General features: G+C 41.2%; 2 protein-coding genes across 2 annotated transcripts in view; one reads left to right on the forward strand and one right to left on the reverse strand.

Annotated features, from left to right (window-relative positions):
* Positions 1-15,979, reverse strand: part of VPS29 (VPS29 retromer complex component) — a gene marked incomplete at its 5' end in the record, with an annotated part of 58,956 nt that extends 42,977 nt beyond the window's left edge. The window contains one exon of the mRNA XM_085632853.1: positions 15,896-15,979. Coding sequence (XP_085488979.1) covers positions 15,896-15,979 — 84 coding nt within the window. The remainder of the gene's footprint in view (positions 1-15,895) is intronic.
* A 48-nt stretch (positions 15,980-16,027) lies between these two features.
* RAD9B (RAD9 checkpoint clamp component B) overlaps positions 16,028-17,923 on the forward strand; it is a gene marked incomplete at its 5' end in the record, with an annotated part of 711,521 nt that continues 709,625 nt past the window's right edge. The window contains one exon of the mRNA XM_085632854.1: positions 16,028-16,133. Within this exon, the coding sequence (XP_085488980.1) occupies positions 16,028-16,133 (106 nt within the window). The remainder of the gene's footprint in view (positions 16,134-17,923) is intronic.

Genomic DNA, 17,923 nt, shown 5'->3' on the forward strand with positions numbered 1-17,923 from the left:
CTTCGAGGACAGGAATAGCTAGTGTATATATATATATGTAGAAGACCATTGTCTACTGTATACATACAGGTTAACAACCACTACCATAGTCTAAGTAAACCTCTCGGTGAATAACTCCACCACGATGGGGACAAGCAGATCTGTTTTTAAGATGATTTTGTTTGTTATATGTTTCTATATTGTCTCCCATCCAGTCCAACATACATCGGAGCAAAACCTTATGCGTGTTTCACCGGGCACTGTTGAAGCCTGGGGATTATACTAATTGGGTGAGTCCAGTCCAATGTATTTCTGCTACATGAGTGTTTTTTCCACAGGGACAATAAGTCACAATAGTTCACTGCGGAGAATCACCACGTGTTTTTAACATGTTGTTTTTAGACGTCCTCATAACGCAATTCGCGTTCACTTCACAGATGTTAACAAACAGGAGTCAGAGTCACCGCTAAGATCGTATCAATGTTTGTTATGTACTACCTCAGCCTGAATGATGCCTATGTTTATTTTCCCCAACAGGTAGATCCAGGTTATAACAGGTACATTAATCAATTGCCACTTTTTATCGTGAGTATCATTGTATACCACAGATGCTAGTTGTAGATAGTTTAATTTTTACAGTCCTGAAGAATCGCTAGTGCAGATAACTATAAGCGAGAAACATGTTGACCCACACTTTCTAACAAGGACACCACTGAACGAGATATTATACTCAGGCTAGTGCCTTATTTATTGCTTTTATGTAGGATAGGAGACCCCCAGAATAAAGTTTTTTCCCCCCAAGGTACTCCCAATCCTATTTTAAATTACTTCACCACATCTACACAGTCTTGGCCCCACACCCGCACTTCCCCGCACAGCTGTTGGATAGAAGATCTCCGATAAAGTGCCCCTAAATTAGGGTGCCCGTTGGTATTGCACCGCCGACCCAACAAGGAGCAGCCCAGATGATGAAGCATGACACCTGCAAGGGTGTGTGAGGGCATTAAAATCCAACATATGAATTGCCAACGCTGACCCACGAAGGGCATACTGTTTGTTCCGATCTTTCCTGACTCTTAATATCCTGACTCTAGAGGAACAGCATATCTCCGCTTCTGTTGTAGATTCTGATTGGGGCCACCCTTATATGCTGGACCTCCCACTCTTGCTCGAGTGGAAAAAGGCCCACACGTCCCTCTTTTTTGTATACAAATACAGTGGCAGGCAGTCTAAACTTACTTTCTCTCTGCACTTGGTCAGCTCCAGAGTCTCAAGTAGAGACTAACAAAAGCCTTCCTTAATGGATCAGCAAATCACTGGGAAAATGACTACACTTCAGAGTCAGGCCTATGAGGCAATCGTGATGTGGGGCAAGGGGTGAAGGCAGAGCAAAATATTTCCCATCCACGGTCCTTGAGAGCAGTCTGGTTTTCTTCCCTAATATGTTCTTCTATAACCCCTACCCTCTTGTAACTACCTTCAAGCCGTTAAGCTTCAAGGCTTGCCTTATCGCTTCCAAGAAAGAAGCAGTAGAACTTAGATATTACTTCACAAATCCAAGTCTACAATAGTGCGAGTGGAGATACAGTAGTTAAATATTATCAATTAATCAAGCCCATGTGGAGGAGTTCAAGACAAAAAAAATGAATGACATGCACATCTCTCATGCTCTTTACAATAAAAGAACTACAGCAACAAAAGTCCTGCTGTGGAAATTCCTTTAGAACCCAACAAACTCTGTTCTGAACCACAGTTACTGGTTAAGTGCCATGAAAGAAAAATAACTGATCACTTCACTGGACAGAAAAGAAAATGGTCTTGCTTTCTTGGAAGGCATGCATAAGTGTTTGTGTGACAGCTGTGGCTTTTACAAATGACCCAATAGCCTACTACAGATATCTAACACCAGTTAAAAAAACTGGAAACCTTTTTTAAAGAGCCTTATGGTTTGCAATCATGATCAACAGTGACGTTCATGAATACTGCAAAGCTCGAGATACAAAAAGATTTGGTTTCTTAAACCAAAAAAGTAAATACTTAAAACTATTATAGACTCTCTGTAATTCCAGGACTACCATCTTGTACCAACCTCAATAGGGTTTTGGGAGGTTGATGACAACAAAGGTTTAGTGTAGATACCTTTATGATACTGCTCAGGGAAGTAGATATTCCATTGAGCCTATCAGTAATCTTGGGAGGTTCGACCGTTACAAATATTGAAAAATGCTGGGCATGTAGTATGAGAGAAAGTACCAGGATGTATTCCAACATTATATTCAATTGAGTCAGAACAAGAACCACTAACACAGATGTAGTATTGTTCTTGTTTCTTTGCTGGGTCAATTTCAGATCAAGCAGATGTACATTTTGTAATTAAACCAATGGCCATGTCTCTGAGGCTCTTGTCTATTGGACATAAACCTGGAATAGAAGGACAGCTTCACATACTTGAATATCAATGGAGGGATCTTCAATGATATTGAGGAACAGGAAGCAGTCTTGTGCATCGTTGCTACCCACACCATAAGCAGCACAATTGTGAGGTGAAAATTGGTTTTCATTTACTTGACTCCTTCCATCTCAGTGCTTTTGAAAGAAGCAACTTCACATGTTTTACCTTACTTCTGAGACATTAATAAACGCATTGATCACCCTGCAGACATGTGCCTACATGTGGACTTAATTATACTCCCAGGGCTCACCTCCCTTACATCCACTACCTTTACAAACGTAGCCAGTATATCAACTGGGACTTTGCTGAATTTGCTTATCACTTTGGCCTAGTGCTTTTAGTAGACTCTGATCAGATTATAATCAGGTTACTATTTTGTTATTATTAAGCTAACAAGGGCTCCTGTGTGGCACTTAAAATTTGGTGCTTATTTATGCAATCCAATGCACACATCAATACATGCAAGGAAGACGTTTCCACACCATGCACCCCTTTCTCCCAGAGCATTTTAGCTGCTGTGCATCCTGTGGGTATGGGCCTGCTGTGGGCCTTTGCCAGACACAAGCTTCTGCAGGTCACGGTACTCTCACTATGTGCCTTGGAAAGCTCATGAAAAAGAAACTTGGATTTGCATAGCTGTATGTCAAGGATTGCATGTTCAGGCGTTGACCAGAATGGATGACTAAACCCAGGCCCATGACATTAAGCTTCCCAGAGAATAGCTACTTTCAGATTTGGAATTTGTAAAGAGTAATCCTATAAAGAAAATACTAAATTATAACATAGCTCGAGCGAAACAGTACCCTTGTTTAAGCCCCTTTTGGACTGTAAAAAGCACCTCTGAAAGACAAGCAACAAATGAGATTCGTCCTAATGGGGTTAATAATAGTGAACTAACAATAATGATAATAAGTTGATTTGAGCCATAGAAAGCGCCCAAAAATTAGTAAGCAACATAGCTGTCTACCTAGAAATCCGTAGGCTCACGAAATCAGTCACAGCAGCAGTAATGGATAAAATGCCAAAGTAATGAAGAGAATTTGATTGTAAAACACAAATAGAATGGTGAAGTATGCAAATGAAACCATGCAATAATGACTGTAAACATGTTAATACAGAAAATTATTTTTCATTCACAAAACGTAAAGCAACACATGCATTATTAGAAAATGTTGGGAAAGAGATATAGGGGCACGAGAAGGAGAGTTTGTATTCTTTAGTTGTCATTTTCTCTAGGGTTTAGAGAAGCTGGATTGATGGGCAAATAATAATCTTAAAGATATCCAGCAAATCTAAAAAAATATCAAGTGGTTATACATAGGATAGGTTTTTCTCAGATTAACCATTATTTGCATGGAACATTAAATCTCCTACCCTTTTGAGATTGCTAATTTAGAGATTTGGGGCCGAATTTAGAGTTTGACAGACGGGTTACTCCGTCACAAAGTAACGGATATTCAGTCTGCCTTATTAAGAGTGCCATAGGATATAATGCGCTCATAAATAAGGTGGACAGAATATCGGTCACGTTTTTGACAGTAACTCGTCCGCCACACTCCAAATCTGACCCTTTATATTTTAAATACAAATGAGATTGAAGTTACTCTTTTATAAATTACTTTTAGAAATCCTAAACTGAAAAGGCTACCAAATTGTTATAGCACGAATCTGAACACAATACAGATAATTTACATAAAGTAATAGTAAGGAACCAGTTACATTTTTCGTGCTAAGCACTAGCAATAACGAGCTGTCAGTAGACAGGTACAGGTAAAGTTTCACTATGTCTGCAGCGTTGGACTGCAAATCTTAAGCCCCTTTAAACAGATTTAAACTGAGTTACTATACAGACTGACATAGTATCCATATGTTCCAGTTAATTTCGCCAGCAGAATATTACGGAGGAATAATGCTTAAACGGAGTGAAAACAGAGATTCGGTCTAGGTTGCAGTAGAGTACAGTGCTTCTTCTCGCTCTCTTTACTTCTGAGCCACTCACCAGTGACACAAGAACGGCTGCTAAACACAATTCTTATGAAACCTAGGAAAGGAGTCTATAAAACATGTGACCAGCGTACACCAATGAAGATCTGTAGTGATAAAGCTCTCAGGTCGATGTAGAAAAGATGACAGTTTATATCTAAAGAGAGTTTACAAAATACATACGTCCCAGTAGGTGCTGGCTTTCATAGCTAGCTTTAGACAACCAATAACAGCACCAGATGGTCACACACAAACACTGCACATCACACACTCAACATAAACATCACTCTTTCACTCGGGGATTCTGTGGAACACACGCTACTATGCAACGCCCTTGCAATAGAAAATGCAGGCACACTGGATACATGATACAAAACAGAATAAACAAACTTCATTTAAAAGATACCATAACAGCTGGGTATCGCTCTATCCCTTGACCATTTCAGCAGGGTACCATCTCATGCACGGACCATGTCTGTGTGGCATCAATTCAGGCTCAGGTTAGGCAGGGTTGCACTAAAGCAACAAGCATTTTAGCAGGATATGCACAGGCACCTGATACACTCCAGTCCTAAACAGGTCTCACGTTTTTGGAGAGAGATCATTTATGGATCATAGAGGTTTCTTTAAGAGCACCGATTCAGCACAGACACTTTCCAAACAAGACTGCAATAAACATTTAGGAAAGATGAACACTAAGGGGTCGATTCCGATCTGGGTCGGAAAGCTCTCCAACTGAGCCGGATCCGGAGTGTTTTCTGACCGAGTCGGACCCCTGCAGTCCGACCGAGCGAGTACGATGCGACCGCATGCTGCCGGACTCGGTTCGGTCAGGCTCCCATAGAAGCAATGTGAGCCGGTCGTACGACGCGTACATGGGTTCCCATTGACTGAATGGGTATGTCTCGCACAAGGGCCCCCCCTACAGTGGGTATGCGTCGGTGCCATCCGCACCGTACATGCCTGTGCTAGGGAGACCCAAGGGTCGCTTCCTGTGTCCGAGTCGTAAGGTTGCGTGTGATGCAGCTTCCCACACGTTTTGCGAGCCGGAAACTTCGGCTCGACCCGGCTGTCCGACGCGTACATCGTACTCGCTCGGTTGTGAAACGTCTACATTGCACAGTGCGAATCTTGTCCGTACGAGGCTGTTGGAGCGGCTCGGATCTGGAAACAGTTCGGTCGGAACACACGCGTACACTCGCATCGTACTTGCTCGCTCGTACAGGTGTCCGAGTTGGTTGTGAAACACGCGTCCGACTCATACTTTTTTCCCGCCAGATGGCGTTCGGAGCCCTTCCGAGCGAGATCGGAATCGGCCCCTAAGTTGAACGGCACTGACTGGATTTCCTATACTGAAGACTGCTTGGTAAATTACCAATGGCAGACAACGCATAATGCGCGAGACAAACTTTCTTGGGTGGCAGGAAAGCCCTCTCTTTAGGTGAAGGTCCACAATTTGCTCTATGGTAGCTTGATAATTGTTTAGCAAAGTTGCTTTTTTATTTGGTAGTGCATCAATTCAGCAGAGGCCGTATTTTGTGGTAGTTGGATTAATTTGTAACTAGTAGGAAAACTGTCTCCAGAGTAGACAGGAAACTTTCACTTTCTGGTAGCTAATCGAAACTTTATGAGACTGGCTTTCTTTGTCAGTGTTCTGGCACTTTTAGTTCTACAGCAACTATAAATCAGCCCTAGAGATATGTGGGTAAAATCATTCATGGAACGCCTTGCTGTTACTCTAATAAAAAAAGATCTCAGATTGACGTAGTAAAGATGGCATGCTGCTCTTGGTTGTAGGTTGCAGTTAAAAGGATTCGGCGATGCATACACTCCACTAAGTGCTGGCTTCCATACACGTTCATCTACAGCCACAAAATAGTAGCACCTTCACGGGGGAAAAAAAGAGCCTTCTCAGTCTTTAAGTTCCACCGCACCATTCACTCACTACCTAAGACATAAAACAGAGATCACATTTGGGTTTAGCAAGTCTTTTGACCAGGCACTTCTTATTAATTGTATATCTAAAGTGGGAATGTCAATAGCTTGGACATGACCTTGCAGGGTAAATGAGCACTATGCATAGCAAAGTAAGTATGTCACCTGCAGACAAGGTTTATGCGGAGACATTCACAAAACCCAGAAGAAGGAAGCACCAGCATATGGTTGCGTGAGTGATTAGCAGAAGGCAGAGAGGAGTGAAACATCCTAAGTGACAAGTGCATCCTGTTTTGTATATCACAAATTGGCCTCTTTCACTGCTTTAGGACGTAGGGGGCCAGAAGATGAAACTGTTCCATATAGACCAGGTGATTTCTCCTTTGGAAGCATTCTGGGTACTTTATTACAGGTGTAATTTAGAGCCTCGTTTTAAAAATAATAATTCTCAGGGACCCCAGAAATCCTGACAAATCCCAAGTCCACTTTCAGGTGTGTCACTGCCCCACAACTTGGCAGGTTTCCCATTGCAGCGAGTTTTGCTTTGGAAATGTATATCCCTAATGCTAGCTGTTTCAAAGAAAAATTGGCAGAAGCTATGCTCTTCAGTACATGCTCTCTACCTTTATATACTCATGGTTGTCCTTTCTTATAACACACACCTCGTTCTCCTGTTGGAGTTTTTAGTGGGTGGGTGAGCTGCAAGGAACGAAGCTCACAGGTGTGCAAGTTGGTTAACCGGTACAGGATGCATGACCCTTCTGTAAAAGGAGCTTATTCTCACCAGCTGTCCAGACAGCAGTAGAGGGAACAGTTATTGAATGACCAGAATGGAGATAACAGGCTTGGGCAATGCATGAACCTAGCTGACAATCTCATCAGGAAATCAAGGTGGCGACCCAATGCCCCTTCAGACAGACAGCATCTGCGACCATGAAGATCATCCACATTCAACTTCAGTCTAAGAGCTCACAACTGAAGCACTCATTCACCCAACATTGTGGAGATGCAGGAGACATTCAAGGATACTTCAAAACACTTTTGGGCAACAAAAGTTAGACAAAGGTACACAGACAGTAAGAAGTGGAGAAGAGGCACTTGGAACAATGGCTCTAAGTATGGACTGAAATCCAAGACCCATTTGATGAACTAAGACACGTCTTTGACAGAAGTCGTCTTCCAAACCTCCAACATCACCCATCACCTGATAAAAGACATGCAAGAGATCTGAGCACTTAAGGCATATAAACAATTTAGAGAGGAAGATTAGGGCCCATTTGCTGCCAAAAAGCAAATGACTCCATGAATAGGCCAGATCGTGCCTGTAAAGCATGTAAGAGGAAACACCTGAATTTCACAGGACCGCTTTGTTAGAGATTCGAAGATCTTACCAGACACAATCAACAACGACATTCTGGGAAGTTGGGCACAGACAATCTATTTACTATTCTGTGTATACTGCTCATCTACAGGGATGGAGAGGTGAGTGAATTATTAAGGTTGGCCCGATTTGATGAAACTGACTTTATCCCTGGTGTTTTCAAGGGCTCGTTAGAGACCCTTTGGCGGAGGAAAAATGAAGGACATAAATGGGTTTACCAATCTGGACAAGCCTCAGGTTGCGATCAGGAAAGTCTTTTCCATGAAAGGTTTTGGGGATACTGCATGCTGTAGAAGCCACTCATGTTGTGCATACTTGTAAGGCTCTCAAAAGGTCTTCACTGACAAAGACTAGTACGATGGTCCATCCAAAGGTGAAAGTGAAAGTGGAACCAGAATGAAAAGAGAGTCAAGCACGGAGCAAAGCCTTCAAAGGACCGGATTTTTGCATTTGGGGTGCAGTGGTAAACAACTAACACAATTGGTGCCAAATAACCAGGGACTGCCATGGAACCCCAGGGACCAGGTCTTGGCTGCATTTTTTTGTTTCTAGTTCAGCACATGCACTCTAGCTGCAGTAATAAGTCTTCATTCCAAGACAGTGCAGACGACTCACAACAAGATCATTTCAAAGCAACTAAATATTTTCCAGGTCTGTTGACACTATCCAAAACTTCAATAAGTGCTATCAGAAAGCTACAAAGTTAATGGAGTTTGGGTTGAGGAGTGTTCAGAAACATCAACAAACTAGTGGGGCTCTTTTTCTAGTGTTTTTTACACATCTACAAGCAACGTACAACTTTCTTAATTCTTCAGTTAAGAGTCCAGAAGCTCAACTCAGGTGACAGATAACTTCGTGTAGTACTTAATTTGTGAAATAAAGTGCAGGGTCGTAAGGTTTTTCTAAGGAGCCTGCTGCTGGTGCTGCTGTTGATTCCACATCAAGTCTCTTCCAGCATCCTTCACTTCCTATTAATCCCACCATTGCAGATTCTTTTTCCAAACCTGCTTTCTCATTTGGTCACAGTTATTCTATATTTCTCTTCCTCTTTATCTTTTCTGTCTTGCTCTGGATCAAAGTCTGAAGACAAAATCGATGTCCTGTCCTCAACTCCTGGCACAAATGAAAATAGGAACCAGTTTGGCATGTCCTCTGGTTGCAATAACGCGGAGAGTGCTCACTGGAGTCGGGAGGCTCTCTACTTCTGTGGTATAGTTAGCTCTTTATTGGCTGATGATAGAGACCCTCTGTCAGTTTGTTCATTATCCAAAAGGTGGGGCTACAAATGAGAGTTGCTGGGAAGAACCTAGCGATAGGACTGTGTTAATTGCCAACTCCCTTCCAGGCTAGGACTGAGCTTGGGTAAAGATCCTGAAGAACCAGCTGTGGTGACAAACCTCTGAGAAGGAATATCTTTTTGCTCATGAAGAAAATGCTGGACGGTATCTAATAGAAGGAATGCCTGGCGGCTAGTGCGCTATATCATTGCCAGTTATTGTGGAATAGCCAATAACTTTCCAAGGCTCTTTACCCACAATCCTTTTCTAGGAGAGCCTCAGTGTGGAAGCATCACTCGAAAATATCCAGTTCTTGTACGGAAAATTTCAGTTCAAGATGGTTTCTCTTAGAAACTCCTGGGAGACCGGTATTAAATGGTGGTATTGAGTATCAATGTGCTTTCACAGTTGGTAGAGGAAGGCAAAATTACACACATCTGTCAACGTGCTCAGATCTGTTATTTTCCCCAAAGCACGAAGCAAACAGAGGAGTCGTAATGAGTGAATTTTTTTTGTTTCTGGGCTCTTAATATGAATTAGACAAGTACTTGCCTAAATATTAACAAGCATGGGTTGTACTTGCTTTATCAAATGATCTAAAAAGGCATGCTTGGGTAAGTGTTCTATATTGCTCTGCTTAATTTCATGTACAAGCGTATCCAACATTAGAGCTTTGTATCTGGACAATACAGTCTTCATTCACTTCAGAGAGATTACGTCCAAAATTTCGAAGATGATCAATTTAAACGGCAGAAAAATATTCAACCTTAGTTTTTCAGATCATCTTAGATGCAAGGTGTCTGCTGTCTTAAAACGTATGAGTTAGCCGCAAGGGCGCTTACTCAATACTCGAGACAAATATTGTTTTCCGTTAAAAAGAGGTTTCTCTTAATTTGTTCCCAGATTCTAGTCTGATCAAACAGACTAGAGCAAAAAGACGGGAAAGGAAACCTTTAGATTTCGAGCCTATTAAACTCGGGAACCAATGGCTTCAAGAGCCTTTCTGGTGCGTTCGGGTTTGGAATGTATTATTTTTTAAAAAAGCAAACTTGTGAGAAAAGCAAAATATTAAAAAGATTTTTTCATTATTTACAAGGCTTCGTTACTGGTGTGTGAGGTTTAAAGAACACAAGGCTTACCTTTGGCTCGAATACAGAGGTTAGGTTTTCCTAGTATGGCACTAAGTCTGTGTTTTTATTTGTTGAAGGACGCAAAGATGGGCATTATCCCACTCTTACTTATAAAATAACTTGGCAATAAAGAAGCGGGATGGTGTAATTCACAAAGAAAGAGGCTGAGCAACGAACGACAGAGAGGGATTGTAATATTATATGCTGGTCACATGTATGTTTTTGCTAGCAACACGTTTCCCTAAGTTTCATACGGAATTGGTTTTAGCAGCCAGTTGTGTTTATTGTTTGACGGCTATTATCAGAATTAATGAACACAGATGTAGCAATTCATGAGCAGCCAAACATGTTACACACACATTTTTGGGATGCAACAACTGCAAATCTTTAATGATGATTCCAAACCAATTACAATATTTTTTGTTATTTTGGACAACATGTATGTAACTAAGGCACACAGATGTTGCCATACTTACAATACAGACTTCAAACAAAAATGGTTTTAAAAATGTATACAACTGCTATCTCCTAGCCTTCATTCGTGTGTGTGTGTGTGTTTTAATGTAAATCCACTATTGGTGATGAAAGAAAAATGTGCCCAAGTGGTTTATTTTCTTTCTGCACTAATTTGGAATAAAGTTTTGTTGCATCAGAAATGTAGATACTTTATAATGTATTCTGGCTCCTGTATTATAAAGCTTCTTTGTGCCTTGAGTAACTGTTGCAGATAGAAAAAATATATAATTATAAAACATAAAAGTTCTTTAGATTGGTACTATCAATGTAGAGCACGTCCTTGCCAGTATTTTTAAGTGACACAGAACTCGGACAAGACTCGACAAATAATGCCGAAAACTAGCTTTTCCATCACTCGTGCTAACAGAAGCCAAGAGAAGCGACTTACTCTGTGCCCAGCCTTAGTGGAATGAAGGTGTTGATTGAAGACAAGGAAGGGAGGGGGTTGAAAACAGCATGAAAATGACAAAGGTTAAATAAAAAAAAAGCAACAGAAAAAAATTAGACTTGAGCAAATGATTCTGAAAAAAATTAGTTAATGAATCCTAATGTTACAGAAGGAAATGTTAGGAAGTCATTTTCAAATTTTAAGAAGACAATGGGATAACATATTTGAAATACAAATCAACAAGAATTCTAGAGTTTTTGTTATTATTCTGCAAAATAAGTCCATATTTTCAGCGTGTTATTACTTTCAATTGAATTATCAGTTTCAAAGCATTTCAACATACATGAATGTAGCATTTGAAAAAACATATTGGTAGCATTCATTTAAAAGATAACATTACTATTTTATAGCTTGAAGCCATTTCGTCAAATGGCTAGGTCTCCATGAAAGATACATCTTGTCCACTATGTCAAAAATCGTAAGTATCGCTCATCAAAACCAATTGAAAAGGTTTAAACTTTGGCATGAATGACATGGCAAATCCTATATCAATTAACACTGAACAATTTCATTTTGCATTGATAAAAAGTCACACACAGAAACTAAATTATTATTTTCTGTTTTATCAGAGAACATTAAATGGCTTAGTGAGATATTATAAAAGCGAATGGTTTCACCAGAGTTGATTTTATGGTTAAATCTGAGAACAGCAAAGGATGATACAGAATAAATCTCAACAACTGACAATGGTAGGGCCACATTCCAGTGCATTTTCTTTTTGCCCACTGTGCCACTAAAGGCATGGGGCAACCACGTGAAACTCAACCCTGGCCCTGCTCCAAAAAGGAATAGTCCATCTTGAATTGGGAGGTCATATCCCCTTTGAATGGGAACAAAAGCATCCAATGTCAGATAGAGCCTTGTTGTTCCTCATCAGTCACTGCCTGAAATAGAAATATATAAGTGCAGATACTCACTATCACAGAGTAAATGTTTACTGCTGAGAAGTGTCAGTAATCTCCCATTAAAAAGTATTGCACCCCTGTTGAGACACAACAGTACTCCCCCCTTCCAAATTGAATTAGTGAAGTTGATTGGCAGTACCTGCGTACTGAAAGCAGTGAGATGGAGCTTGGAGTCTATGGGACGCAAGCATAGTATCTATGTCTTATTGTACCTATAGGACTTAGGATGTCACATAAAAATATCTACCATCACCCATCATGTTTTGATTGGTATCTATTTTAACCCTTCTGCAGCTGTGAACTCTCTGTCCAGTTATACCAAACATTATTTTAGATAATGCAGAGACTACTCGATCAGCTCTCTCTACACCTTCACCAAAAATGAGCTGGAACTAAACCTATTAAAAACAAGGGCAATCACATATGGGTCAAGGAAATATCAAGGTGGCGAATGGCAATACAATGGCAAAAGTATCGACAGGGCCGCCTCATACAAATACTTAGGGATCCACATGGACAGAAGGGGCTTGTTCTTAAAACACAGAGACAAGGTAGAAGCCAAAACCCTGACAATTCAGGTAGCACTCACTAATTTCACAAGGCAGTTATCCGGCCCAAGCTTGACTCCTCTAATAAGCGTCATCAAGGAAAAAACCCTCAATTATCTCTCCCACGATCAGGAGATTATGCAGGGGAAAAATAACAGACTTGTGAAAAAAATAACAACAGGAATTTTCGAGCAGACGTTGAACCTTCAGAAAACCTCATTCCCTGCTCAAATACGACTTGAGTTTGGTCTCCAAGACCATCAAGCGGTTGGGGGCAAGAGTATTCCTTAAGTTGTGTAACAAGCTACGCATGTCCAGAGAAGGAAGCTTGGAGGCTATTTTGAGGCAGGAAATATCAACCAGTCTACTTGGGCGATCATATTGACGTTACCTACAAGACTCTTTAAAACTCCTGGAAATTGAAGAAATTTGGAGTTCTAAACCATCCCAGCAGATTCTCAAAATGTAAATCAAAAAGAATGCTTGTATCCTGGTCCTTTCATTCGGATAGAGCACAACTGGTTCAACGTAAGCACCCCTGGACAGTCATATCAGGAATCAAGGCAGGGGTAGTGGTGCCACACTCGTCATGTACCTACGCAGTGCACTGGAAAAAAAGATTTTTGGCCCTCAAAATGGGAGAATGGCCCTTCCTGTATCATCTACCAGGCTGGCCCCGTACAAACAACAATATAACGTGCAGGGAGTGTGGGAGTAGTAAGGAAACAATTGAGCACGTGGTATGCCTTTGCCCAGCACACCTGAACAATCAAAATATTCTGCTACGGGGTGAATGGAACAAACTTGGCGTTCGCTCCCGTCTACAAGCCATCATTACCTCTATGAACCCAGATAATCCAATGCTTAACATCTGGTTCACTATGTTTGTAGCAAGCGCAGTAAAAAGGCTTGCAAACTGAGAGAGCCAGTGAGTCAATGATAGTTAATTTGCACAGGGCAGCACTAAATACGCTGTGTTGTCAACTTGTTACTACATTGTATTACTTGACAGCAGCTTAATCTGGTATTTTGCACATCGCTACCTTATTATTGTTTTTTGTTCTGCGTGGTTTTAAAGTTTCTACCATCTTTTGCAGGGCTTTACCCACATATATAGAACTAGACCACCAGTGGACTTGTCAGTAGCCCTTAGTAAAGACTAGTGCATGCCCCTCTTTTCAGCATGAAGTTAAAACCAAAATGAACTACCACTGTTTTAACTGTGTTCTAATCATAAGGATTCCTTGTTTTATTGTAGTCCACACCTAAGCAGCATGCAATTAAAGAGATTATGTAATCCTTAATAGGCTCTGATTAGGTTTTAATCAACTATTTATTGTTAAATTTCATATCCCTCCATCATCCCCCATTCATACCTGACGCTATTAACATATTTAGGGGATGTATCCAGGGTTGGTTTTAAAAGAGTGTGAGGAAATACTGTAAGCAATGATACAGAACCCCAGTTAACGTTTTCCTGCATGTGTAAATATTTTAGTAATCGACTGATGCATGTTTTTATTGTTGTATGTTCATCATTGTAATGATTTTTATTAATCAAACAATAAAGTAATATATTTTAGAAAAAGTCTCAGCCAGTGGCAATCATTTTTTGTCCACTGTGCTACTTCAGACAGGGAGTAATCAAGTGCAAACATCTCTTAGTCAGGGTTTGTTTGGGTTCCCGTCCAGAAGGGACATGACCTGGCAGTTTGTGCTAGACTTATGCTACGACAGCAAAATCAACAACTTTGGAATGGAGTGTATGAGCAGGGCCAAGCCTGATTTGCATATGGCTAGCTCCCAGTCTGTAGTGGAACAGGTTGCAAAAATACCATGTACTGGAATGCGGCATAGAGTAATCACTGGTGACTAAGATTAATTCAGGAATTCTACCAATCACTTTTTTGTTCTTGTAGTTACATCTTAGTACTATTACACATAACATATATTTCCTTAACGGCTAATATCCTATAATGGAATTTGATCAAGCACGTTAAATGGTATGAACATTCCTGGGCAGAACGATCAAATTTATCCCAGCTGACGACATAGTTACTATTCTTCGCCTGGTTCCCTGCAGGTCTGTAGGTACTGCTAATTAACATGCCCTATCATTACTGGTATTACGTGACAAATAGGGACTCCCGGCTCCTGTTGCATGCAATCCGGCGGTGAAAAGTGGTCCCTGCACTGTTGGAGCGGATGAGCAATGCTTGGGATCACACTGCAGTCAGTGTAGGATGGTTTGACAGCCAGTGCTTTTTTATTTCCACCACATGCTCTCCCGGAAGCCAGTCAATGGAATCTTGCACATTGGATACAGATCGGATTGTTTCGTGTTTGCAGAGTAGGATCATCATATGCGATACCTAGTGCCTTTCTATATCTACACCATTCTTTCCTATATGTGCAGCGCACAGTGTGCAATTACAGGGTCAAAGTCAGACAATATACCGGACAGACAGTGCCCATTTGCACATACCCACATACCTATTTATCCTATGTTTATCAGGAGGCCGAGCCCCTGCACAATTGCAGTTTATGAAACAGTTATGGAATAACATGCATGCTCAAAATCAGATCATGTGACAGGCGCTACATCCCCGCGCCCATGCTAGCACTGCAGGCCAAGACCTGACCAGTGAATCTCCGATGTATCTTTAGCTCTCCCAAGACCCCCGGAAAGTCCATAAGGAGTAGGGGAGAAACATTCCCTAGAGAAATCCCATCTCTTGTGCACGGAACGACGCCTACCATTCTGCCGCTACTGCTCAGCTGATCTGGCTCTGCTGGGCTCACACAGGAAGCAGCAGCGCCCTCAGGAAGAACAGCACAGCCGTCCTGCAGCACCAATCAGAAACAAGTGTCAGCTGAACGACGCATACGGCGACCGAGAAGGACAAAATGCCGTACACCAACAGCGTGGATAAAACTAGAAGACAGACGATACAAGGCGAAGTAGAACGACTACCAGCCCACGTTAGCTATGCTGGAATGTACTACTTTCCTCGAAATTCACGCTCTTTTTAACGGATAATTTTATCGTTTGTTAACAACCGTGTGCTCTCACTATGAAGCAGTCGCTAGTTTGCATTCATTATGAAGGTGCGGGCCGACTGCATGTGAATGAGTCACCAACACCGGCCCGTTTTAAAGAAATACAGCTACAGCAGGATACACATCCGAAAGGAATGCATTTTGCATTGAAAAACGAGTTACTTTCAGCTATACTATGAAATGAAAAGTAAAAAAAAAAGAAAATATTTTCCATGAACGTTTGCGTCTTTACGTTACACGCACAATGAACACGTAACAGGTTTTTGCAAAAGTTTCCATACCCTGCCATTTTTCACTGTAAGCGTGTGGTTCGAGGTAGGGCTAATCCGTATACAACCAGAACATTCAGACGGCGCTGCCTGACACACACCGTCACGAGTCTGTCAGAGCAGGAGGGTTGAAATCTCGCGTTTTCTGGTGCTCTTTTCCCGCCCTTTCACGATTCTGTCAGCCTACAGAGACAACTTCTTGAGTGTGCTTCTGTTGAGGACGACGGTGGCACAGTTTCACGAAAACCCCGTAAGGCTAATTACCATTGATCCTCGCAAGTGGTTTAAAAATGAAATGTGTTATCACAGGCAGCCACTTAAAAGGTATATGAATTGCTGTGTCAGGTTTGAACTGTATTTCATTGTTTTATTTAAAAGAAATACATTGGATTGGAATTCTAGTTTGGAGGGTCATAGAAGGTGTATTGTATTTTGCATGAACATGCGGCAAAGGGGGTGGTAAGCCCCAATTCCACACTTTGTTTTATAATCTCAGGGTTGCTACCTATCTTAAAAAAAGGAGCTACTATTTGTTTAGTTTTTGCTGCTGGTAAGTGGAAAATAATTTGTTTAAAAATATCAAGATTCTTTGCAATTATTCCTTTGTTTTCCTCAAATAATCATTCTGAAACGATTAAGACAGCTCCCAAACATCTTTTAACAGATTCTTTTGTATGTTCTTTATATATTTGCTCTTTTGTGTTTATGTTTTCAGAAAGGAAAAAATACCGTCTCTCACTGCTTTTCCAATTTTTTGCCAACCTGGTCTTAAAATACTGGGCAGGCCATTAAAAAAATGGTAAAGTGGCAGCACTATTTTCAGCATCTGGTAGAAAACCCATCTTTCCATTAAGGTTTGCAGGACATTTTGTGGATGAAGGAAAACTTTGGGTGTGTGTGGTGGCTCTTTTATTCAAACGGATGCATCAGAAGATATTTGTTGGAGGGGCAGGGGGCATGAGTGACAAAGTTCATTTTTGGTGTTTAATTCTATGTCAGGACCTGGGACTTCAGATTATGCTTTCTCTTCGGTGTTTATTAACATATTTTCACAGAAGTCAATTAAAATTCAAACATTTCAAATACTAAATTTCCCAGTAATCCACATGTCGTCACCCGCGATACACCAATCAGGCCATGCCTCTGCCTATATAATTACTGAAGGCCATGTCAATTTCTCTTTCTCTGCTGCTCCACAACAGAGATCAGTACTTCAGCCGTTACTATTATTCTTACTGTGTTTACAGTGATTGTTATAACGTTTACACCCATGCACTGAAGGCTCTTTGCAGCTTATCTCGCACCCAACGTGGGTGCTCAGGAGGCAGGAAGCTAAGCGTTCATCGCTTGGATGATCCTGTCCCATCTCTAGCTCGCCGCCTGCACTTTATGTGCACTGCGGGAAGCCTTTGTATACTGGGCAGAGCGAGCAAGGCTGTCTCGCAATCTCAAGGCAATGATAACAGGAGTAGGGCCTTTTAACCCAGGTGAGACCGGGTAATTAGTATAAAAATGTAACAATGTCTCAACTGGGGATCATTTAGCATGGACAGTTAGAAAAACAGCATACATCATAGAAACCAGGGAAAGAGAACAAAGGAAGACCACAATGGAAGGAATGAAATTAAGGTTTTTAGTAATTGCAGGTAGTTATAACAGCACTACTGTACAATTGAAGTGTATGGTGACCATAACACACAAGTGGGCACTGGGCGTGCTAGTGACAAGTGACGGCGCAGTGACACAAAGTGGAAAACAGCGTGAACGGCGGGATATTATATGAAATAGTGGTCAATAAAGAGACCAGTATGTACAAAATTGTTTGTAAATTGTGTAAAGTAAATTGACCACTACAGCACCAAGGTTCTGTGCTGGGTAGTCGACAGCGTTTCAACCTGATTAATTTCAGTTCGTCATCAGGACAAATGGTCACATAATTTACAATGATAGTGCTGGAAGCCGCATGAAAGACAACCAATTTAGGCGGTCAGAGGTTCAGTCAAGGCATGGGGTCCAGAAGGCAAGACAACGCAGGAATCA

This window comes from Triturus cristatus, chromosome 11 (assembly GCF_964204655.1).
Source record: "Triturus cristatus chromosome 11, aTriCri1.1, whole genome shotgun sequence".
In the NCBI taxonomy this organism is placed as follows: domain Eukaryota; kingdom Metazoa; phylum Chordata; class Amphibia; order Caudata; family Salamandridae; genus Triturus; species Triturus cristatus.